At 37.9% G+C, this 24,838-nt stretch overlaps 1 protein-coding gene across 6 annotated transcripts in view; it reads left to right on the top strand.

Annotated features, from left to right (window-relative positions):
* The window catches only part of CERT1 (ceramide transporter 1), an 81,024-nt gene that overhangs the window by 28,982 nt on the left and 27,204 nt on the right, over nt 1-24,838 (top strand). For 3 of the 6 annotated variants that reach the window (XM_042013112.1, XM_042013111.1, XM_042013110.1), the window contains exons 4-6: nt 21,088-21,195; nt 22,002-22,140; nt 23,089-23,172. In XM_042013112.1, coding sequence (XP_041869046.1) covers nt 21,088-21,195; nt 22,002-22,140; nt 23,089-23,172 — 331 coding nt within the window. Of the gene's footprint in view, nt 1-3,148; nt 3,176-18,165; nt 18,384-18,675; nt 18,760-21,087; nt 21,196-22,001; nt 22,141-23,088; nt 23,173-24,838 lie in introns of those variants that run through there. The other 3 variants (XM_042013115.1, XM_042013114.1, XM_042013113.1) reach the window with 3 other exon arrangements.

Genomic DNA, 24,838 nt, shown 5'->3' with positions numbered 1-24,838 from the left:
AACACTGATTTAAAATTAATTTTATATTAAATATGAGTATAAGCAGACCTAGAAAAACTTCATGCTTAGCAGAACCAATTAGTAGCTGATGTCTGAGAAATGTAAAACAGCTAATGTTCAAACATAAAAACCATTAGAATTTGCAGAGGGGGTTATAATTGTATTTTTCTTTTCTTGTATTGAGGTCCTGGATCTTTACCCCATTAAGTGTTTCAAGTATCGCTCTAAAATGTTTATTCATGGCCCTGAACTGGAGGAATGATACATCTAAAACTACTATAAAGCCATCAGTGAGGCAAACGAGGAAATAGTTCACGTGTAACCAGGAGTCTGTTCTTCTACTTAAACTTTTCATTAAATGTATTGATCTGGTGTTTCTCTGGTGTCTAAACATTGATGGTACTTGAGCACCACAGTGCTGACGTATTTCGAAAGCTACTCTCTTAATAATAATTTGAAAGACTGCCTCCTCCAGGTCTCTCCCATGGTTTCAAAATGTAGTTTGGAATTTCTAACCTAATACTAGATAAACTGGCTTAAAGGTTGTTAGCTCAGTGCTGTGAGAAAGTGAGGGGAGTGAATTGCTGTTTGTTGTGAGAAACATCTGTATAAGTAAGCTTATTTTGAGCAAATGAACTCCTGAGATCCATATAATGATTTCTTGTAATATTAATCTTCTACTTGAGAACCTGATGAGAATTTATTTCGAAATTAATACTTCATGAGAAACTACATCAGTTAAGGTTTGTCCCATTTTGTTCCATCATAGTTTTTATTTTTTGCACACGGACTCTTCATGTCTTCATTATTGACTTCGTGGCTCCTCAGCAAAATAGATAGTTTTTTTGGTCTTGTATTTGCAAAATCTTTTGTTTGTCAAACCAAAATACTGTTTTAAGTCTTGCTGAACTTCTTACAATATCTGATTTTGCTGTTTAAAACTGGAAATTTTTCAGAGAGATACCTAGATATCCAACAAGTTGGCATGTAGGGACTGATGCCTTAGGTTTTAACTTTTATATTTTTCAAATCCTGTGTCTAGTGTGTGTAACTCTGAAGTTTCTTGTGGCTTGCTAATTTCTGCCCACTTGTGCTGGGTAGACATAACAAAGCCTCTCCGGGCCTGCTCTCCAAGGTCACCCAGACTGTCCTAGACCTAAAAGTATAATCCAAAGAGCTTCTAAGGGGGGCGAGTGGAGGGGAAATTCCATCATTGAACTGAAGCTTTAATTGGAGAATTAACCCTGATATGCAAATGAACCAAACCTATAAAGGTGTGAAGAACTCGTGACCTGGGGTCCATCTTGGGATCCATTTTGGCAATAGCCTCTGGCTCCCCAGGGGGTACTTTGAAGGCCTTTCAAATAAATACCTACTTTTATTCCTTTACTCCTGTCTAGTCTCCGTTTCTTGGGGGCCTCTTAAGGCATCAGGACTAGGTAGGTTTTCTTTTTCATTTTGAAGTGATGATGTACAAGGCATTTATATCTAGAGCAGGAGGCATGAATCTCAAAGTTTGACTGTGAAAGGCATCAGGTAGCTATTTTCCAAACCTAATTGACATCTGTCCCTTTTCTGGGATGAAGGGACCTGTCCCCCTTAAATGAAGGTGGCCTGTCTCCCTCAGTCAAAATTTTTTGACTGAGGGGTGACTACTGCTTTATTGTTTTTACTCTTGATTAGATACTGGGGAAGGTGTTAGCTAGTTAGAATAGGGGTATACAAAAACATCAAGAAGAGTAAAACATCTCTTTTTTTTAGCTTTTTTTTTGCTAAAAAAGGGAGGAGACATGGCAACCTTGGGGACAAAGATAGTTTAGCTTTTAAGTAATTCTAATTTTGTGCAATTCTTTGTATACTACAACTTGTTTCTTAAAATACCAGTTGTCAAACCAAATAAGATGTTTTGGATACCATTTTTTGCATTGTTTAAGTGCAGACCTAGTTAAAATGGTGGAAAAAAACCAAAACACTGGATTTGGTGGTCTGTTAAATTCAAATTTAAGAAAAAGTTAAGTAATTATTAACTTGATTCATTTCATTTATTAAAACGAAATGTTTGATTCATTTCACTTGTTAAACTCTGATATATTTTCACACCAGTAAGCTAGAATTGAGATATTTACTTGTGAGGTGGTTATTTTCTGACTGTTGGTCCTAGTTCACAAGTTAATTTAGAAAACTGTAGAGCAAACTTAAAAGAGCATAATTTTGGTTGCAGTCAATATGGGCACTTCAGGATATTGTTGTGAGAAACTTCAAAACTAAAAGCATCAGCAGCCTGAAATTTTAAGAAAAATCACTACATAAAATGGAGTTCCTTTTTCCCAAGTAAGCGACAAAAGCTAGCAGTTACCTTATCTATAAGAGTCATTAGTTTCAGTGTTACGGTCATCTGCATATTTTGTTTTTCCTTGTCAATGTACTGTTCTAAAAGAATTACTGAATGTGCTGTTACACATTGAAAAATATTGCTAATAACAGTAATTGTGATGTTGGAGCAGAAAAGGCAGCCAGGTTGAGAGGACAAGGGGTACAGGTGGGCTTTTGCTAGTCTAACAGGACTGCAAAACCATTCAAAAGCAGAACTCCCGGTGGCTAAAACCAGAGCACCACAATGTTGTGCACTTGAGAAGCATCTTAATAACAAAGTAATCACAGAGTACCCTACCCAGAGCTAATGGACCCCCTCTCTAACTGCTCTAGTTGTTCCTGTTCTGAAACGTTGAGTTAATGTCAGATTGCTTAAATCTGTTGGTAATACAAGTCAGCTTCTGGATAAACAGGGTGAAAGATTTCAGGTAAAATATTGAAGTATTTAGAAATTTAATTTGCCTTTTATCTTTGTGTTATTTCTCTTATGAACTTAAGTATAAGAGCTTCTGCATGAGTAACTTTTATCAAACTCAGAGGAAGCCTTAAATTTCACTTCAGACTTGGTTATAAGCACCCAAAGTTTCTCAGTTCCTGGTTTTTGTTTTGTTATTTGATTGTGTCAGCTTCAGACTGAGACCCAAGTGCATCTACCTGTTCCTTCAACCTATTAATGCCTTAAGAAATTTCACATTAACTATACTTAAAGTCAAGCTTTTGTTTGAATACTGTATGTAAATATTGATCTATGAGATTTTTTTTTTTAGGTGCTCTAAAAAAACATTGAAAAATGCAAATAGAGGTAAGTTTCTCAAAGTAATATTTTACTAGCAGTGGGTGGTAGAGCAAAAAAATTTGACCCATTAATCAGAAACCATTATCAGTTTCAATTTGTGAAATATGAGCTCAGGTGATCAACAGTACAGAAGGGTAGTACATGTTTAACTTACCCGCAGCAATTTTAAGTAATTTTAAGTAGAGCTGTAACATTGAAGGCTGTGAAGGCAGGGCAGTTTCCTCCTTTTTTACACCTCTCTAATCTTGCCCTAGAATTGATTTATATTTTGTATACTGATAATGGCAGTAAAGACATGCAAATAAATCACTCCAAAGCTGATCTGGACTGAAATTAGTATTAGTAAGATAATTAGAATGAATAGGAAAGTATATGCAGAGGAATGATACAGAAACATTTTGACTCAGCATATTAATGTATGAAGCTTTAAAAATAGATATTAAATGAGAAGCATAAATTTCTGCTATCAGTAAATAGTTTTGTACATTAAATTTAGTGTTCCTGTCTTCTGGCAGACCTTTGTGGAATTACTGAAACAAGATGTTTGTGTAGACTGTATTTAAGTGCATAGTGAAATGCTGCAAATAGTCTTCAGAAGTCTCTTTTTATGTTATGACCTTTATAAATCTATTCTTTTTTAATCAGCTTACTATATTGTTGACAACTAGTCACTGTCAATTTCTAGCAATGGTAAATATTCTAATATTGATGAGTGACTGTTAATTATAAATACAGTCTTGTTAATTATTTTAAAATAAAAACTTTCCAGCAGTGTAACTTCAGATACATCCTATAGGAGGGAGCAATAGGAGCAGTCTCTGTTGCCATATCCCCATCTACTTCCTCTCCTGGCATTCAGCTGTTTCAGTAATGTGTGACTTTTAAAGTATTTGCTTCCTCAGCAGTTGTTGCTGAGGTCTGAAAAGGAAAGAGAATGTGGCTCCCTAGTATTTTAATTTTTTGGTGTTTCTTACTAATACTAGTTCCTCTGGCCGTAATTTCACCTGTACCCATTCAAAAATAAGACTGACATAAGTGGAAGCAACAGTGCAGATGAAGGAAAGCATGGGATATAGGGGAGTAGATATATATTGTTCAACTTTGGTTTTATTTATCAAGTACATAATGAGGATTGTTAGGAGTGTGATGATGAGGCCTCCTTTTGCCTGTGTTGATATTCATGTCCTAAGAGTTGAAACAAGTTTCTTAAGTAATCTTGATGTCAGCTGTTGTTTCCTATTAACCTGATTTGAATTTCCTTGTTCTTTTGTCTAATGCTCTGCAGCACACAACAAAGTCTTAAATGTTTCTGTTTGATGCTGACATGGATTGTGTAGCATACACTCTTACCGTTTCTGTGGTAATGCATTTTGCTCCAGAAGCTAGTCACCCACTGTCACTGTGGCGTTGTGAGGCTCTGGCTTGCAGCAGTAGTGCAGCTTGCCTGAGAGGAGGCTGGAGGACAGCATTCAGATATCTATATTAAACTGTTAAAAGCTATTTTAAAAGCCCATTTACCTGTTTAAAAGACTGAAATGTGTAGGCAAGTTGCTGATGAGTGGCAGAGACACACGCTTAAAGGTGTTGCAAAAACACCCTGTACTAGTTTGAAACTAAAAAGCCATGAACTATTGCTCAAGCTTATGCAGGAACTTAGATGTGTTTTTGTTGCTGTTCTGTCACTGCTGTATGTTGACGTTAAATATGTAACTTAAGTTCTTGTGTATTCACATTTGACATCTCCCAGCAAAGCTGAATTTGAAGTGTTTGCAAAACTGCTCCTTGATAACTAAATAACAAAATATGTTCAAGCACGGACTTCTGAACTTGGCAGCAATAAGCTTATTTTTATTGGATTTTGGCCAGAACCTTAGGTAGAGTGGGAAATACATAGGAGAAGGATGTGGCTGTCTCAAGTCTGGGCACCCTGTCTAGCTTTTCAAATTCATTCGTCCTTCAATTGTGAATACCATCTTTTTCTTTTTGCTCTTCAGTGACATCTAAGTGGTATAGATATCAGCAAAGAAATAAACTGAAGTACCCTCCTGAAGGAACGTCATAAAATTCATTGTAATTCTTCCCCTAATATGAACTAAAGTCATCCTTTACCATCCACAGTGAAACATAGCATCCAGGTGCTATGTTTCACTGTAAGTTAGATTGGGAAGTGTTGTAATGGTAAGGGCTTATGGAAGCACTTTAGCCTGTTTCTGCTGTCAGAGGAATTTCTTGCCATCCTCATAAAATATGAGTTCTCCTTTATTAAGTAGTCTTACAGTAAATCTAGAGAGGTTACTCTGTTCATTTTTGAAACACTTAAAATTTGTCTTTTTCTGTTAGACCAGTTCCCCATTCCTCAGTTGTTGTTCATGTGGATGTTTTTTACAGCTTTCTGATACCTTGTATGTCTCTGTTCCAAACTCAGTCCTCATCTTTCCGTGAAGTGTAGCACCAAAACAGAACTCAGCATTCCCGCTAGGATCCTATATGTGTTGCATAGAATGTAGGATTATTTCGTGGATCTCGTATGCTACCATTTTACAGCACCATGAGGTTTTTTTTAAGTTACCCAGCTTGAGAACCACTAAATCTGATTCGTCTCTAGAACTATCTGCAGATCATTACCTATCCTGTATGTGTACAGTACCATATTTCCTGTAACCAAGTAAGCTTTGAACTCCATTTTTCTCCTGTGTACATAAGTGTTAAGCTTATACTGCTCTTCTGTCAACTTCAGTCTTTCCAGCTCAGCTGTTTTGGGTAATAATTATTGTGCTGTGTGGGTTTGGTTCAGTTTCTTAAGTGATCGTGCTTCTTCTAGTACTTTGTAAAGTATGGGCACCTGTCTACATGAAGAAACTGCTAAATGATCTAATCTATCTCAGTTCATAGCTGAGCTTGCCTGTTACTCTGTTGGGAGCTGTTTATCTGAATCTGGAGCTGTACATATATGTGCACTTAGATATATGTGCAGTAAGATAATTTTAAATCTTTGTATCCATGAAAGCTGTGATCACCTGTATGTTCCTAATTAAAAACTGTTCTCTCCTATCTAGTCAGAGCATTAACAGGTAGTCTTCATAGTCTTAGTAGAGGTCTTGAACTCTCCTCTCAAGCCCCTGCCCCCAAAAGGTAGTGAACTTAGTTGAGATGGCTTACTCCTGTCTTTCCCTTAAATTAGCTAAATATGCTAATTGTTTCAAGATTCAAATGCACAGAAAGGTTAAAGTAAATTGCATAGCCAGGCTGGTGAACCAGAATGTTCTGAAATAGCTAATGGATGCCTGAAAGTTACAGTTCAAATTGCAGATTAGCAGAGCGTTGCCTTTTGGGTGCAATACTGTGTGAAGGAAAACACTTGAAAACTGCCAACTCGGTATCAAATAATGTGAAAGGCTTGTGACACTACAGCTCCACTAAGCTGTTAAGAGTATGTCAGTCAACATTTTTGCAGTGCTATTTAACGAAGGGTGATGTACATGGCTAAAGTAAACTTGGTCTCAAGACAAATGCTCAGTCTTGAGGTGATTTCTAGAAGAGTCAACTTGCAGCTGGCTATGCAGTAAATAGCCAGTCTTACTGCTATAAACAAGTGTGATTCCAGTAGTAAAGCCAAAAGTGTTATTAATTCACTTTGTAAAAACTGTGGTAAATAATTTTGATAGTGTATACTTTCATTTAATAGAAGTAAGGGGAATGTCAAAGTTTGTCACTGGCAGAATTACATGCAGTTATCTTTAGGAGTCTGAGTTCTCCACGGCAGAATGATAGCATGTTTTTACAAGGTCTCCCTGAAAACAGTATTGTTCATTGAGACAGACCTATGTCAAGCTTGATAAATGCCCCTTCAGATAAGGGTACGCTCTTGGTATCAAGAACGGAAAGTAGAGAGCTGCAGTGTAAAAGTAGTGACTAGTTAAAAGCTGGCAATTGCCAAATGCTGTATGCTGCTTACTCAGAATTATTACTCATCACCTCAAAAAAATACTGTGCATTAACAGCTTAATAGAAAAATCTTGGATACTCTGTATGCCTCAATCTACCAAAGTCAGTCTTTTTTGCTTTTTAAAAGAACTTTTCTAAAAGAAAGGCTTTTCTTCAGTGAGCTTTCATTACAGTGAAACTCAGTGAGGTGATATTTACAGATCGTAGTTAATCCTCTTGCTGTAGGGAGGAGTGCTCAGCCACATGGGTGGAGTGCACAAGTACCAATGAGACTGAGACGTAGTAACATTGAACAGAGGTAACCTTTTGGCTCTTTGGAGAGAGCCACGCACACCACCACCATCCAGTGAAATTCCTGAAAAAGAGAGTAACTTCAGAAGCTAATGTGACTCTAAAGAGCTGGCAGAATTCTTCTGAAAACATGACATGGCTTGGGGCACCTGCTCTTTTAATCTAATGTCCTTGGCATTTATCGGAACCCCTTAAGGTAATTCTTCCAATATAATTTTCACTGTAGGTCAGCAGAAACATCCTTTTTCCCTCTGAAAACAGATCAAGCATGAAAATATGCATTTGCTGTTATTTTAATGTCATCTGTGTACAGACTGACTGCAGAGGAAACAAAAGTCCTGCTCTTGAGCATATATATTTTAAATAGTAGGTGAGGAAGAAGGGGTTTAATATTTAACTGCTGGTGTTTAAATATCCCATACTGCCTGATATGAACATAGGCATTAGAAAACTGGGGGAATGGAGTGTCAAATAGAGAAAGGCGTCCATCCTTTTACCCCCTTGGTAACCTGGAATAATTTGTGAGGATTTGTGTATTACTGTAAAATTGCTTGTTTAAGCAAACAAATACACTCGAGGCTTCTCAGCTGATACGAATTACTTGCCCTAATGTACAGTATGATGCTGGTACTGAAACTTGTCAATGTTGTAAGAAGCTGTACCTTCAGGGAAAGATTAAATGAATTATTCAAGTTATTATTCCTTTACTGTCAGAAACAGAGGGTTCTTTCTTTACGATTGAATTAAATATGAATTAAATTTCAGTGAGGAAAATTAAGCTTGGATATGTCTTGTACATTCCATTATTTTAGTGCTGGTATCAGCTGTATATATCAGCATATATACATGTGATAGTGCATGTCATTTGATGTTGCTAAATTTGCTAAGTGCACTTATTGCTGAAAACTGTGTATTTCCTGACAGAAGACTTTAGGGGAATGCCAGTGAATCAGCAGTTTCAGTTGACTACACAAGCGTGTTTGCTGCAGCAAACCTAAATGTTGTCACTTCCAAATTGTTGAAACTTCCCTTTCAGGACAAAAGACAACAGTTCTTTGTCTGTCTTGGCACCCTTTTGCCGTTCTTGGGCCCATGTTCGAACAGCAACTGTTAAATTGCAGCTTTATTAGCAAGTAGTTACAGTTAGTACTGTTGAAAGCTGGACTAAAGCTTTGTCCATTCCAGCCCAACACACTTGATGAATTATAAACAAAGCAGATTGTTTCACTTTGACCAACCCAGTCTTTCTTTGCCTGTGTGTTCTAGTTACGTTTCATAACAATTGCTTTGGCTTTGAAAATAGATATTATAATTCTCTGAAGAATGCATCCTTGTGGGGTGTAGGCCTGAGTATGTAAATGGGCATGTTCTGAGCAGGAGGTGGTACTAGAGATCTTGCATCCTAGTCATTCTGATTCTATGGTAAAGCACATTTCTTATATAGCAGTTAACTCGTCCTTGCTTGTGTTATAATATTTTCTGCTTCCCAGCAAAAGAATTTGTCTTGGTTTTGAAAGACAGGCGTCTGCTAAGGAAGGCAGAAGCCTCCCTTGAAGTGGCAGATATAACCCCTTTCCCTCTGAGTTATTATATTTTGAAATTAAGGGCCTTTAGGCAAAGATGTGGGAAATAGGAATAACAGTTCTTTACTATTATATATCTCTGTGTGTATAACAAGGCAAACAAACAGCAATAACTGCGGCAGTAACAGCAGACAGAAGCACAAACCCAGCCCCAGCCCTCTCGGCTGTCGGGCCCTTTCCCCTCGGGTGCAGTTCCGCTCGCAGCCGGCAGGGGCGCTGGCGGCTCCCGGTGAGCAGGGCAGGTGCGATGGTTCCCCCGCGGCTGCAGGGGGCGCTCCGGAGCGAGCTCGGGGAGCACGCGGCACCGGCGGCCTGGGATCCCGGGAAGGGATGGGACAAAGGCTTCACAAACCCCTGGGCAGCCGATCCCGGTGTCCGGCCGGACCCTCGGGAACAGCAGGCTGGAACGGCAGGGACGAGCACAAATCCCGGGTGGCAGACGAGATGTATCCAGATGGGAGAACCCCACGGAGGCCCAGGCAGGCAGGGCAAGCAGGGCTACAGCGCAGCGAAAGCTCGAAGCAGCAGCGGGGCAGGGCAGCCACAGCTCGGTCTCCAGCAGGGCAGGGAAAGCGGCTTTTGGGGTCCCGGCGTTGTTTCCAGCAGGAAGAAAGAACGGCCGAAAGAAAGAAGCAGCAGCTCCTTTCTCTGCAGCTTCTCTCTCCGGACGCTCAGAGTGAACTGCCCCCACACCCAGGTGTAGACAAAGGAGTAGCCAGGCCTGCCCCACTCCCCTTTTTGTCTTTCTTAAGTACGGCTATTTGTCCCCTAGCAACATGCATATAGGAGAAAATTCCTTTAACAGAAAAAAAAACTAAGACTAAACTAAAACCCCAACAGAATTCCTCTGTCCTGAAACAGTTCTTTTTTAACAAGATGAAGTTTTTTTGCCTCAATTTGCTGGTTCTCAGACTTTCAGATGTAAATAAAAGGTCTGGTTAAATTCTGTTTCCTTCACGTTTTGCTTTACTCTTGTGCAGTTCAAAAAGTGCAGCATGTACTTATTTCCATGCTTATTTCTACCTCTCCCCAAAAATACTAAGCAAGGCTAAACAGAAAATATATAATTCATGTGTTTAGTGAGTTTGAGGAAATCTGTTAGGTAAACCTGCTAGTTTTGCAAAACGCCAAGAAAAGTGCAAAGATAACAGCTACTTAGACTATAGCTCCCATAATCTAATCAAACAATACGTAGGACTTAAGTTTTTTGCAAGTATATCTAATTGACCTTCAGAGAGTTACTGGACTTGTTTGTGTTTTAGTTCTTGAAAAGAGGCCATCATGCTGGCTAGACACATCTTCAACAGATGGAGAGTGTTCAGCTGGCAGTGCTAGTGATACGTAGTCTCTCTTGGAGTATCCACCTGAGTGAGTAGACAGAACCTGGAGTAAAAAACATGCTCCATTATGAGTTTGAACTTGGTCGTATGGGAAGAAAGTCTGAAATATGTGGATCTGAGGCTGCATTTAGGAGAAAAACTTGTGTTACACTAGACTGGACAGGTTCTCCGCCCTCCTTGTTGATTTGCACTGTCTTGATGTAAGAGCCCTGTGTTACACAGCAAATCTGCCATTTTTCTTTACTGTTCTCAACTGTGAGGCAGATTTGAGTCTGGAGTGGTTTTGGATGTAGATACAATAGCTTCGCTTTTGCCATTTTTATGGCTGCTGCTTTTTCAATGTCTGAACCGGGCTATAAGCAGATCTGTCAGATTATGAAGATCTGCTGACAGAATACACATTTTGTCACTGCCATGCAGAATGGTCAGGAAACAACACCTTACCTACTGTCAGGTGGGAGTTTCCCTCCCCTCACTTCACAATGGGGTGAAGTCAGCTTTTAATGTGTTGCAGTTCAAAGCAGTTAACAGCAGGAATATGGCCATTCTCCTGAAGTCTTATGTCACACTCCCATACACACTGTTACTCTGCAGGCAATAACATTAGTGTTTCAGTTTGTCAGCTCTTAACGCATGTGTAGCTTTCTCACGATGAATTATTCTGGGTACACTGTTGTGAGAAAACCAACAATGGGATTGGAGTTCAGCAGTATTTAGAAAATATGGGTCTACAAAATAATCGATGACCGACATACTGAATGTGTTTCTGCAGTTGCCTGATTAAGGCACAAGTTCCTACAGAAAGGGCTCTACAGCTTGTACAAAACAAACATGCTGTCATGAAATAGGATGATTTAGTTACTGTAGAAGACTTGAGTTAATACAAGCAGTTTGGTGCCTATTTTATTATACTATTCTCTAGCTAATGCTTATCGCAGGGAGGTTTTCATGTTGGTACCAGTGCTGCGCTGGCACCCTTTATCTTGTTCATACTTTCTACCCCTCTGGAAAGAAAAGTATGACCAAAATGGTGTCCCAAAGCTTAGTGCACAGCCTAATAAGGACCAACAGTGTTACAGTTCTGTGTAAAACCCATGATAACATTTATCTTCAAAGTCCTGAACATTTTAAGGCATAGATCCTTTGATTTGCTTTCTTCTAATGTACTAGAAGCAGCCTTTTGTGAGCCGTTTTCCAAACAGTTTCCAGATCTTTCCTTCAAGGACAGGGTAGGTCAGTTTACTGTAGACACCTGTGCCATACTTGAAGTTGTTTTTCCTATTACACAGTGGGTGTTGGCTTTCAGCAAATAAAAACAGTCTGTTTCTTTTTGCATCAATGAACAATAATAGTGTGGAGGTTGTTTTTGTATTGGCTGAGTTTAATGTCTTTACTGATGCGTTTGTTAATATTGTATATAATATCAGTTAATATTTTAATTTTCAAATATGAGTTTTCTGAAAATTGCATTTCATAAAACAGTTTTACAAACTCCTAAGTAAGCCTGTATAAACTTAAGTGTTATGAATAGAGTAAATAACTTATTTCAGATGAAATATGTCTATATATTACTTCATTACTTTTAATGGGTTTGGTAGGCTTTAACTAAAAGTTTGTTTCTTCTGATGCTTCCCGAAGTGTGCATACGTACAGGGAAAACCAGTTTGGTGAGGGCCTACTTAATGTATAACGTGTATATGAAGAAATCCTGTGCCTGTTCTTCTGGCTGGTATGTAAAACTACTTTTCATGACGAGCTGTGTGTTTGTAGACTAATGCGAGAACAGCTGAATGTAAAGAAAAGTCTTCTACTTGGACATGGTGCTTGAGACAGATGTGCCCAATTTTCTCCGTGTCAAGTATTAAGTTTTTTTTAAAGTTAAATCGTATGGAGCCCAACTACTTCTTGTTAGATGAAGTTCTAAAAAATCTGAGCCAGAACATTTGTTAGATTGATTTGTACTATGTCTTTGGACAATCTTAACTGAAAATGAATGTGTTCTTAGTTGGTTCACTGTTTTGAACTGGCTGAGAAGTGTGAATAGAATAGAACTTCAGAATAATTTCTTTAATCTCTATTACAATTTCTAATTTGCTGTCATCCATTCAGCACTAAATGTCATTGTTACTACTTGCATACTGTGTGGAAAACTTTATCTTCACTAAGCAGTGTGTCTCAAATGTAATTATAAAGGCTAAAGGTAAAACTGGTCTGGTTTTAATTGTCTACCATGAAAAGGAGGTTTCTACGTCCAGGGACTGAAGCAGAAACAGGGTAAGGGTTATTGTTGGTCTTTGACCAATAGTAACCTCCAGCCGTATCTGTTTCCTTTTCGCTATTTCCCTCTAGTGGTCGCACACGACACTGATTTGGGGCGGTTAAACAGATGAACTGGTACTAACACAAAAGTAATATGAGTTTATGACAACTTAATTTTCCCAGTCCTGACCACAGAGACTGTGAAACCTTGTGACAGGAGGACATACTCTCATGTTTTGAACTGGTGATTCACCAAGGTTTTGGAAATTACCTGAATTTTTATCCTTTTAGATATCCAAATGTGTCTTTTACATGAAATATACAAAACTCTTAGCATAATCTAAGTTTGTTTATGAAGTTTTTTGATGTGGGATCTGCTTTATATGCATATCTTTGCCGTTCTTTATCTGAGGCTAGGTCTTATGTCTAAACATTGAATGTATTCAGATAATTTATCCCTTTAGCATTTTGTTTTATGTGATGTTAGACTTGTTCTTAACCCATAAACTAAAATGGGAATTATAGAATCATGTCGTGCTATTCTTTGTAAAAAAACTGTTTTCGTGTAACTTTACAGCCATTGTGTATCAAGTGTTTCATAGAATTGCTAAGATTGAAAAAGACCTTTAATATTTCCACATTCAGTTGTGAACCCAGCACCACCACCATGTTTACCACTAAACCATGTCCTCAAGTGCCATATCCACACATTTTTTAACACTTTCAGGTGTGTTGACTCCACCACTTCCCTGAGCAGTACGTTCTAGTGCTTTACAACCCTTTCCATGAAAAAAATTTCATAATGTCTAAACTAAATTTCCCCTGCTGCAACTTGGCAGCCATTTCTGCTTGTCCTGTCACTTGCTACTTGGAATAAGAGACTGACACCCATCTCACTACAGCCTCCTTTCAGGTAGCTGTAGAGAGTGATAACATCTCCTCTGAGCCTCCTTTTATCCAGATTGAGCTACCCCAACTCCCTCAGCCACTCATCAGACTTGTGCTCCAGACCCTTCACCAGCTTCATTTGACTTAAGATCTTGCAAGTAAGTTTCCTATGTAAGTTACTTCCTATGTAAGTTGGGGCAGGCACCTCAGGAAGAGTACAAGGATGTTGGTAAGTCACATAGAGAAAAATGTTAATTAGAAGGGGAAAAGCTTAGCTAGAACTCAGTCTGGTCACTGCTGTATAAGATCAGATGTTTTTACAAATACATTAACAAAAAAAGGAGGACCAAGGAAAATCTGCATCCTCTATTGGATATGAGGATGGGGAACAGTGTCACCAAGGATGAGGAAAAGGATGAGGTACTTAATGCTTTCTTTGTCTCAGTCTTTAACAGAAAGACCAAATATTTTCAGGGCCAGCAGCCCCCAAGCTGCTGAACCAGGAATGGGGATCAGAATAGATTTCCTGTAACTCAGGAGGATGTGGCCTGCTGTGTCACTTAGACACTCACAAGTCTATGGGGCCAAGTGAGATTTGCCCAAGGGGACTGAGTGAGCTGATGAAAAAGCTTTCCAAGCCACTCTGCATCACTTATCATCAATTCTAGTTAACCAGGGATGTCTCAGATTACTCTAAGTTTGAAAATGTGGTGCCCACCTTCAAGAAGGGTCAAAATGAGGATCTGGGGAACTACGGCCTGTCAGCCTGACCTTGGTGACCTCAGTGCTGGGGAAGGTCATAGAACAGAGTATCTTGAGTGTGATGACTGGCACACACAGGACAACCAGGGCATCAGGCCCAGCCAGCATGGATTTGTGAAAGGCAGGTCCTGCCCAACCAGCCTGATCTCCTTTTATGATAGGGTCGCCTGCTTAGTGGCTAAGGGAAAGACTGTGGATGTTGTCTATCTAGACTTCACTAAAGCCTTTGACGCCATTTCTCATAGCATTATCCTGGAGAAACTGGCAGCCTATGGCTTGGACGGGTGCACTGTTCACTGGGTAAAAAACTGTCAGGGTGGTCAAGACCCGAGTGTGGTGGTGGATGGAGTTACACCCAGCTGGTGGCCGGTCACCACTGCTGTTAACCAGGGCTCAGCATTGCAGCCAGTTCTGTTTCATATCGTTACGGATGATCTGGATGAGGGGATCAAGGACACCCTCACTCAGTTTGCCGGTGACAACCTGGGTGGGAGTGTTGATCTGCTGGAGAGTAGGAAGGCTCTGCAGGTTGGACATCAGGAAGAATTTTTTCACTGGAAGGGTGGTCAGGTATTGGAATGGGCTGCCCAGGAAAGTAACGGAGCCACCATCCCTGGAGGCATTCAGTAAAAGTTTGGATGTGGCACTTAGTGTAACGGTCTAGTTGGCATGGTGGTGTTAGGTCAAAGGTTGGACTTGATCATCTTGGAAGTCTTTTCCAACCTTAATAATTCTGATTTTTTTCTGCCTATCATGCAGAATAGTTGAGTTTGTCTGTAGAGAATTATGCCTTCAGAACTCTGATACTTTATATCCAATATGTTCATCTTTTGTTTAAAAGGAAAATTACCGTTGGACAGAATTATTGCCTAGATAGTTTGCGCTTAACGTATGGAATCTTTACGTTGTCCAATTGATGTATGATTAGAAATGCAGGTAAAGCTTCTACTGACGGCAGAATGCTGATGCATGAGGAGCTTGTAAACCAGACTGGGCTTTGTTTTTAAACAAACATGGTTTTGACTTAATAGAAGTCAAAGGTTTTTATGAATTTTCAACCCTGGTCAATTTCAGGAATCTGAAGCTGTATCAGGAACATAACAAAAAGTTGTGTGTCTTGGAGTCCCTTATTTCATATAACTTTTTTGTTCAAATGTATAAGAGGTGCAGTGAGCCTCTGTTGTTTTTGAGGGAAGTAGGTGTTGAGAGCTGATAAGGTCTACAGCAAGAAGGAAATAAGAATAGGTAATAGGTTTTGAATATGAAGAAAATTGTGTTAGATTTAATAGGGTGTGAGATGCAAAACAAGCAGCGTATTAAAAGTGAACCTTTCTTTGTCCCTGTTTTTTCCCAAATTACTGTTAGGAGATTGCAGTTTAAACAGCCCGTGTTCTCACATATTCTCATGGGTGTAAGATAGTTTTCCTTGAATTCTAAATCAAATATATTATGGAATTTGACAATTCCAACTTTTTTTATCCTCCAAAGCTTGGAGTGTATTTCATACTCAGGGGTATGCCAGCCACTTGATAGATATTTCTATTCTGATGGCTAAATGAATTTTTAAGGATTGAGTGGAGGGGAAAAAAACCATCTGAGTTTAGTAGTGACAAGATACCTGCTAATTGCACTAGATGAACAAGGGACTTTATGGAGCAAAGGGTTTTGCAAGGGTTTTGCAGGAGCATTTGCTTTGGCAGTTTTTCTTCTTATTGACAAGAAGCTAAGCATATTTATCTGTTGATATATGTGTTCTGTGTTGCTGTAAAGCTTTTTATACTCCATTTCTTTTAGTGCAAGTACGAACTTTGCCTGCACGTGTACTTTGAATCCTAGGGTTTCTTGTTAATAAAATGTTTATTCTGATTAAGCAAAGTGTAAGCCTCTCAAGTCCATATCCAGAACAGGCTCAGGCTTGCAGCAAGTACCTTTTCCTCCATTGCTGTTTAACCATGCTCTTTCAAAATTCCATTATGGTCTTTAGCGCAAGATTCTTCACCATAATACAGATGGTGGATGTGTTTTTCTAGTTCTACAGAGGCAATATTAATATAATACTTAACTACCTTAGGTTAAAAAATAAACCTAAAGCAACAATTGGAGGAAGAAGCAATCACTCCTTCCCTGCCGTTTTGAAGGATAGGTAAGATTGCCTAAATGCCTGTTAACTGTGAACACGGTGTGTGGCTTAGTCCTCCTTGCTGTGTCCCGCTGTTGAGACGGGCTGGGTTATATCCCTGTGTGCTCAGTGCCTGCAAGGCACGGGCTTTCCCTCCACCTAGTGGATGCTCCATGGGAGAGCCGGTGCTCAGACGCCTGCAGCAGCTTTTCTACTGCCTCCTGGCTCATCTGCCTTAGCTGGCACTTATGCATTAACCCTGGCAACACTCCCTTTTGAATTTTACGCATCCTGATGATGTAATAATATTTAATATAACTATTACGCAATTTTGTGTAACTGCTAAAAAGAATAATGTGACTAGTGCTTTCAGTTGGGATCAGAACTGTTCCTATTTTTAAAGGCACAGTTGCACAAGGCCTAGCCTTAAACCAAGATCAGACAATATGTAATGGAATTAATTAATTCTTTAAAATCTGCAACTATTCCCACTAGCTTTCAAAGCATGAAAACTAGTAAGAATACTTACTTCAGTGCATTGGGAGCTGAGGCCAAAACGTCAGTGCTTTTTCTGCCACTGTCTAATAGAACGGAGTTTATTAGTTTTGTATGATGATACAGACCTTACCTGTCCCTCTCCAGACAGCCCAGATTCATGGGAGGAATGAGTGTAGCCTCTCCCAGTCTTGCTTATAGTCTCGTGATCCAGCAGTACAAGCTGCTTTAGTTTTATTACTAAGTCCACTAAGCGTTGCAGTTATTGTCAGCTTGGGTTTTGGTACTTTTGCTCAGTGAAGAATTTTATTTTTATACTTATTTTTCAACTTGGAATCCCTGGGATTTCCTTCTGTACACATAATATGCGTATTTACTGTGGAATTGCAACATGTATCACTGCTGGAGGAAAGTTATGTCTACAATGTCTTTCCCTGTTTTTGCAGTTGCAAGAAAGGTCATATTAGAAGCTCTTTCCTTTTAAGTAGTCATGTGCACTGTGCTTGGGAGGGCTGTGGGTGGGGGATCATCATCCAGCTGCTCTGACCTGGATTGTGGAATTTCTATCTCTGCCTTCCTGCTAACTACCAGCTTGGTTTTGCAACCTTAAATTTCCATTGTCAGCAGCTTCAGAATAATTGAAAAATCAGACCTACAGTCACATGATAATTGTATCTTTAACTTCAGTCCTCAGAAATGCATCCTATACTGCCCTGCCTGTAGTGTCTGTTGTGTTCTTACTGTCTGCAGTCATTTTCTAGGGTAGCCCTGCCTTGGCTCATCCTAGAACTAACCCATCTTGCTGAAGCACTTCCAGCTAGTCTAAAAATCGCCTTTGGAACATAGTCATTTTACAGATCTTATCTGCTTATTTTCCACCAAGCCTTTCATAGTACCTTCCAGCTCCTTTGTGTTACTACTTTTTCATGTATTCTGGGTTTTTTCATAAGATACTGTGGCTTGATCTCTTGGATGTTTGGTGGGATTTTTCACAACTACTGTAGAGAATGAGATTAGAGTCACTGTGTCCTAATATCTGTTTCATCATCTTCTAGGGTGAGCTGTATGCCTTAGAGGGAGGAGCTGCCTGCTGCTTTTGTTATGTAAAATAATAAATAATTTATAATGCTAACTGAATATATCTGCCTTGGACAAACCTACACTGAAGTGCTTCACAGGCACTAAATTGAGACATAATCAAAATAATTCCTTGAAGATGTGAGAATAATTTGCTTCATTCGATTTTTTAAGTGGGAGAACTTTGCTGTGAGTCTGTGCTTTGCTCAAGGGTATTGTTTTCCACTTAAGGATCAGTGTGAGCAGTAACAAGAGATCTGCAATATGATTCTGCAAATACTTACCTTTTTTTATTGATTTTTTTTTTTATTGAAAGCAGCTTTTCTGATGTTGCTGATATGCTGATCTGCTCCAGTTAAAGGATCACATGAAGCTTTGGATCATGTGGCTTTTTCCTCTTGTCTGTTGTAACAAAAGGATTAATGGATTTTGTGCATTGCCTTAGAAAGCTGAAGGTGTTGCAAATACTATCAAATGCCAGTTTTAATGTAGCTTTGAAGCTGTGATGTATGCATGAAATTTCAAAGAACTGCATCTTTTTACTGAGTATGGCAATTTAGTGTTAGTGCTTGATGGTATGAAGTGATATGACTTCTACAAGTAATTTTGTTTTCAAGCAGAGACTGTTGGTTTCTATCATATGAACTCTACCTGCTTTTCTAATTTTTATCTTGGGAAAATAAATTTGTATTAACAGAAGAAACTTGTGCCTGCATTCCTCTTCTCAATGTAATTGATTATTTCTGCAGTGAATAGTTAATGATGATCTGCTTTGCAAGACATAAATGCGGCAGTGACCTGCTCTCGTTTAGATGTTGCGGTAGTAGAATGGTGGGGCTTTGCATGATTCATGCTTGCTTTGTTTGTGTTCATCTGCCTGCATATGTCTGCTGTGAGCGGGATGGCTTGTCTGTGTATCAGTTAGAAATGAGTACTTATTTTCTGGTTCTTGTAGTAAGTGTTCTCAATGTAATTTTTTTTTTTCCTCTTGGCTATTTGAACGTAAATGTCTGACACAGTTTTGTGAACATGGTCTGTAAATGCACATGCTTTCGATTCATATTGTGTACTGTTCAGTCTGATCTTCATGTCTGCTGAATTTGCTTCTCAATAGCAAATAGTTACCTATGTTGCACCTTTTTATTTATTATGGTAGACTTTGCAAGCTGATAGCTGTATCCATATAATCGTGTATGCTGTTGTGTGTATGATTCTGTAGCGTGGATAAATTGTTTAGTGGAATTAATAATCACAAGCATAAATGACAGACAAATAAATATGCTGCTGAAAAGGTACCTTAAAAAATGAAGCTTACGTATTGATATGGAAAGAAGGGTTGGAGGTTTTTTTTTTCACCTTCAGCTTTTATTTTGTGAACTAAATTAGCAGAGCATTGACTGTATGCATAATATTGGAAGAAAAGGATTTAATTCAGATGTAGAATATAAAGCATCAGATTTTCTACTTGTAAGTTTACATCTATTCTTGGAAGTTCTAAAGTAGGACTATTAAGGTGTGGCTTTGACTAAATCTCAGATAAAGAAATCCAGAAATTTCACTTCCTAAGCTTTTAAAACAAGGTCTGGCATAGGTGTGTCTTTCTCACTTACTGGAGAAAATCAGAAAACACTTGCTAACCTTAGTTAAAATACTCTGACCTCAATGAGATTGCTATTTTGGCTTCATTTTAAAATTGATCTGCTCTTTAAGCCATATCCTATTGAAATGAAATTTTATCATCTTTCCTAGTGTGTACAGCTGACAGAGAAAATTAAATGAATCTTCATTGTCAAACTGACTATAATGAAAGCATATTGGATCATCTTAAGATCTGTAGTATATGCTTAAATAAATATTGAAGGTACTGATTAAACAGTGAAGTCTTTTTGTATTTGTGGTTAAAGGAAGTTTTAAAAGAAATGTTTCAAAGTGTTGGGTGACTCTTGTAAAACGTTCTTTTCAGATTTATTCTTATTATATGATTTTGAAACAAAGCAGTTGTATGCCTAAACTCTTACTTGTAGCTCAGACATACATACTTTGTCCCACTTTGTCCAAATTCTTAACCACCACATCAACACTTACCTTTCTCTGCTTTTTAACTTATCCATGCTCTCCTGCCTTCCTGAGGCCTATACAACTTCCAGTTTTTCCATAAAATGTGCAACAACTGGAATTTTATTGTTTCTTCTTGTTCTATACCATTTGTTTTGTCTCCCCTTTCCTCACCCCATTTGAGTTTTGGTACTACTGCAGAATTTATTTCTGTCAAAAGTTCTTCACAGTTATCTCTGTCTACTTGATCAAGCTTATCTACTAACAGTGTTTCATGTATTATTCTGAGCCATCTGTTTATTGTTTATATTCTCTATCAGGATTTTTCATCTCCTTTGCCATGCACATGTCATTTACATTAACATTTAGACAAATTTATTTTCCTCCAGTTTCTCAGTATCTGCTTCTGTTTGACTTGTGAGGAAATTTGTCAAACTCTATTTTTAGATCTTTTAAATGTTACTCTAATCAAGAGATGTTTTTCTTTTTTCATTGTTTAGTTAATTACTGTTATTGTATCCTCTCTTACTTTCAGTGTCTTACCTTGTTTTATGTAGACCTTTGTTCTCAGTAAAAAAATAATTTACCTCTTTCAAAAAACTTGATAGAAGTAATAGTCTGATTTTCCTTGATATCTATTTTGTTGCTTTTAAAAAGAAAGTGGTACTATTTGTGTGATTGGAAGGATTGACTGAAGCTGATTGTCTTGGGGCTGAACCATGTTAATCCCCCAATTAATCGTAGAGTAATGTAAGTTTTTTAATAGGCTGTGTGAAAGTTACTTCTTAGGAATTACGTAAACCAAAATAATGAAACACTCTGCCTTTTTTTAACCATTAAATATATATTGCTGTGTCCTTTCGGGGGCACATAATTCATTGTAGGTAACAAATTATTTTACAAATCAATTTGATAATAAAAAATAAGTTTATAATAACTTTACAGATACTGCATCAACATCTTAGGTGCAGGCACAGTTTGAGTTATTTAAACCTCTACTGCAAAAAACAAATGGGTGTGTTTCAGAGAAAATGATGTTAATCTTGTTTTCATTATTTCTATTTTATCAAAGGCCTCAAGCTTTTTGTGTGGTTTGCTTTTTAGACTGAATCTGGCTATGGATCAGAGTCAAGTTTGCGACGCCATGGCTCCATGGTGTCTCTTGTCTCTGGAGCAAGTGGATACTCTGCAACATCCACCTCTTCATTCAAGGTTGGTGCAAAAAGTTTTCCTAGTATTTGTGCGTAAATAATGTGCAACTGGAAAAGAAGTAACATGTGAAGACTCATTCACATAATTATAGAAAAAATGCAAAATATTTAGTTTAAATAACAGTGGTCCATCATATGATGGTGAACAGGTGATACAGTAAGCTCTCTTGTGCCTCTGTGCAGTCATCCCTTTTAAACTGTGGTGTCATCTTCTGTGGCAAGAAAATGAAACTTGTGTGTGCGTTCATTAACTTTTTCTGGTTTACTCACCAGAATATCCTGGGCTCCAAATGAAAACAAACACTAATTCTATAGCTTAATAAATATGATATAATACTGGTTGACAAATTATGGCTTTCCTTGTGTCATCCATATGAATATTTAATATATGAACTGGGTGTGCTGTACTTCTGGGAGAGCAGAAGAGGAACAACACAAGAAAAGGGAATAAGAATCGGAACAAAGATCTTAAACTAGAGCTGACTGCTTTCAGGCAAATATGTATAAAGCTGGTAGCATGTAAGATCCCATTTTTAATAAGCTTTTGTGGAGTGCTCTGAAGTAGCAGATAGAGTCAAGAGGAAACATTGAGACCAGTGACAAAATGAGTAAGAAATACTTTGGATATGGTTTCTTCTGACATTTAACGGTATTTCATAATTGCTGGTATCTAAAATGCCCTTAATGTACTTCAATTTCTCTTCATAGCTGCAGAAATATATTTTTAAATTAAATTTTAATTTTAATGAATCAAGCTATTGTTGAGTATGTAGAAACATTCCAGGCTTTTTCCTTTTGTGTTTTCAGAAGGGCCATAGCTTACGTGAGAAGCTTGCAGAAATGGAAACCTTTAGAGACATTTTATGTAGACAAGTTGATACTTTACAGAAATACTTCGATGCTTGTGCAGATGCAGTTTCCAAAGATGAACTCCAGAGGGATAAAGGTAACACTGTAACTGAAAACTCTTCCGTTCACAGAATGTAGCTTTTTAGCTCGGAAACAGCTTGATACAGTTACAGTAAAATTTAATGTCATGTAAATAAAATATGTATCTTAAATTTACTTTAGTAAAGGACCAATCATTTGCATAAATGCATAAACATGTTAACTATTTTTACTTTAGCATTCAGATTTGCGTAAAAATCTGCTTGATGTTAACCTGTAGCTGTCAACTGTACAAAAGCAATGCTTTTTAGAAGTGTTTTTTTATAGAATACCAATTGCTAACCCTCGTGAATTCAGTTTATTGCTGTCTCTTACCTGTTATTTTGAAAACCAAATGGGATATTAGTTTTGATAGAAACAATACACTGTTTTGAAAAAGTCAGAAGTGCTGCCTTAAGTAATGCTTCTGAGACATATTGGCTGGAAATAGAGCACTGAATGCACAGTTGAGACCATACTAGACTACGGTGTGGATGTCTACATATCTCTGAATTGCTTATATCAGAGTACAGCTTGTCACCATATCTGTGCACTCTGCTGAGGCATTTATATTCATCTCTGTGTTTGTTCTGGCAGTGTGAAACTTTTGGTAGTAATAAAACACCAGAGAAGTGCAATTCCACTTTTTTTTTAGCTTTCCGGTGTAGAAGATTAGATAGCTACTGAATCATGGCTCCTACTTGTAACACCAAAATATGTCGCTCTTGCCAGAGAATTGAGTGCTAAACTTCAATGCTGAGCAATGTTAGATTCTGCTGTTAACTGACATTTACATTGGTAGTGGTCTTGGGTCAAAAAGAAAAAAAACCAAAAAGGGAGGGAGGGTTCATGACTGTTGTTATAGGAAAAAGTGCTAGCTAGCCGTGAAGATGCTCTTAATTCTTTCATGCACACCAAAGAACTAGAAAAGCTTTCTCACTCCTGTAATACACTCTCTCAAATCTAGTGGTAGAAGATGATGAAGATGATTTCCCTACAGTACGTCCTGATGGAGATTTTGTACATAACAGTAACAGCAGTAAGGAAAAATGTAAGTATGTTTCAATTTTTTCACTGATGAAAATTAAAATGAATGGTATCATTGGTACAAGACAGGTATTTTATGCTCTTTTCTAAGCAGAAAATTGCAAGAAGAGTTATTTAAGTGTATGTGAATGGAAGTTCTTAGTCATGTTATAATTCTTTAGCAGCTTTTCATGATTCTCTGAGTTACACTTAATTCACACAAATACTAATGCAAGCTTGTCAAGCTGGAATTTCCTATTCTCTGTTTAGAGTCAATGTCACTACAAAATTCTGTTGAAACAGCTGCATTATTTAAATATTTGGAACTGAGATTTTTTTAACAGGTTATTATAAGTGTTACCTGCTTTAGGAGTTTGGTGGAGTTCAGTGCTTTTCCACTTAGGGATGTCCCCCTATGGTTTTCCCAAGTACTATGGCTGTGGAATGGTTAAGACAATACTGTTACTGATTCTCACTTACCATAATTTTAGTGCTTTTTTGCTGTCCTTTTCACTGTTATAATGAGCAGAATTTGGATTTTTATTCTTATCATAAATGAAATAGTTATTGTACTCACTGTATCCATGCAGCAAATGTGAAGAACTCATGAAAGTCTTGCTGTTTGAGAAATCTGATAGTTCTGGCCTGGAGGAAGTTGTGTATGCATTTAAATTGCGTTCTTCTTAGACCTTTTCATGTTTTCTGACTGAAGTATTCTAGTGTTTACACTTTCTACTTGTTGACAATTCACTTAGTCCTAAGGTATTTCTTAGACTTGGTTCACGAAGCTTGGAAGTTGCACTTCCAGTTTCAAGTGTGGTGGGATCTCCCAAAGTACTTACCAGAAATATTTTTAAAAATGTAAATGCTTTCATCAAGAACCTGGAAAATACAGGACAAAATAAGCCTTTTCTGTGTCTTCTGTTTTCTTTTTAATTGGCTGTTGTTCCCATGTATTACATATTTCCTTGTTGTATTTAAGTGCTTTTTCTAGACCATAGCCAAAACTGTTGTGATGGAAGAGGAAAGGAAAGGAAATGGAGCTTTTCAGGATACTTCCAGAATTCATCACTGAGGATTGATTGTAATGCTGATTTCAGAGACTAAGTAGCATATAACTGGAGTTTTGAAGAAGTGTATGGTTCCACTAACCTTACTGTCTGTATGAAACTGTACTTTTTTTTCTTTTTGAGAATTGTTAAGTTAGAATTCAGAAAACTGCAAAAGCCTTCTTTAACAAATGTTAAGTAAGAGTTTAATTTTACTGCATGATTCATTTTGGAAGAGATGTCTTTGTCAAACTTAATTTTTGTACAGTTATGTAGGAGTTTCAGCTTAATTTACCCGTAGAAATTTTTTTCATATCTACATTGTTCTGGTGCATCTGCAATATGTATGCATACACTATGGGGAATGTCATTAGGAAAGTCTGTATTTTTAATGCAGCTGGTCATCAAACCTTTGGGAACTTAGATGCTAAGAAATTGATACTTGGTATTATGGGTACCTGTATATAAACTCACTCACTATAGGTCACTACAGGAAATAATTGCCTTCTGCAGAACTTCTAATTCCAGTTGTTACGACTCCTGTATTCCATTAAATTTACTTTCCATCAATTATTTCTATGAAAATATTTGTCCCTGTCCTGGGTTGCAGTGTATTCTATTACCATCCCCATCAGCTGTTAA

The sequence above is a fragment of the Corvus kubaryi genome, unplaced genomic scaffold (assembly GCF_017639235.1).
Source record: "Corvus kubaryi isolate FWS band 111438036 unplaced genomic scaffold, C.kubaryi_AGA036_p1.0 split1-37296, whole genome shotgun sequence".
NCBI classification, from domain to species: domain Eukaryota; kingdom Metazoa; phylum Chordata; class Aves; order Passeriformes; family Corvidae; genus Corvus; species Corvus kubaryi.
This window is presented reverse-complemented; position numbering and strand designations above follow the sequence as displayed.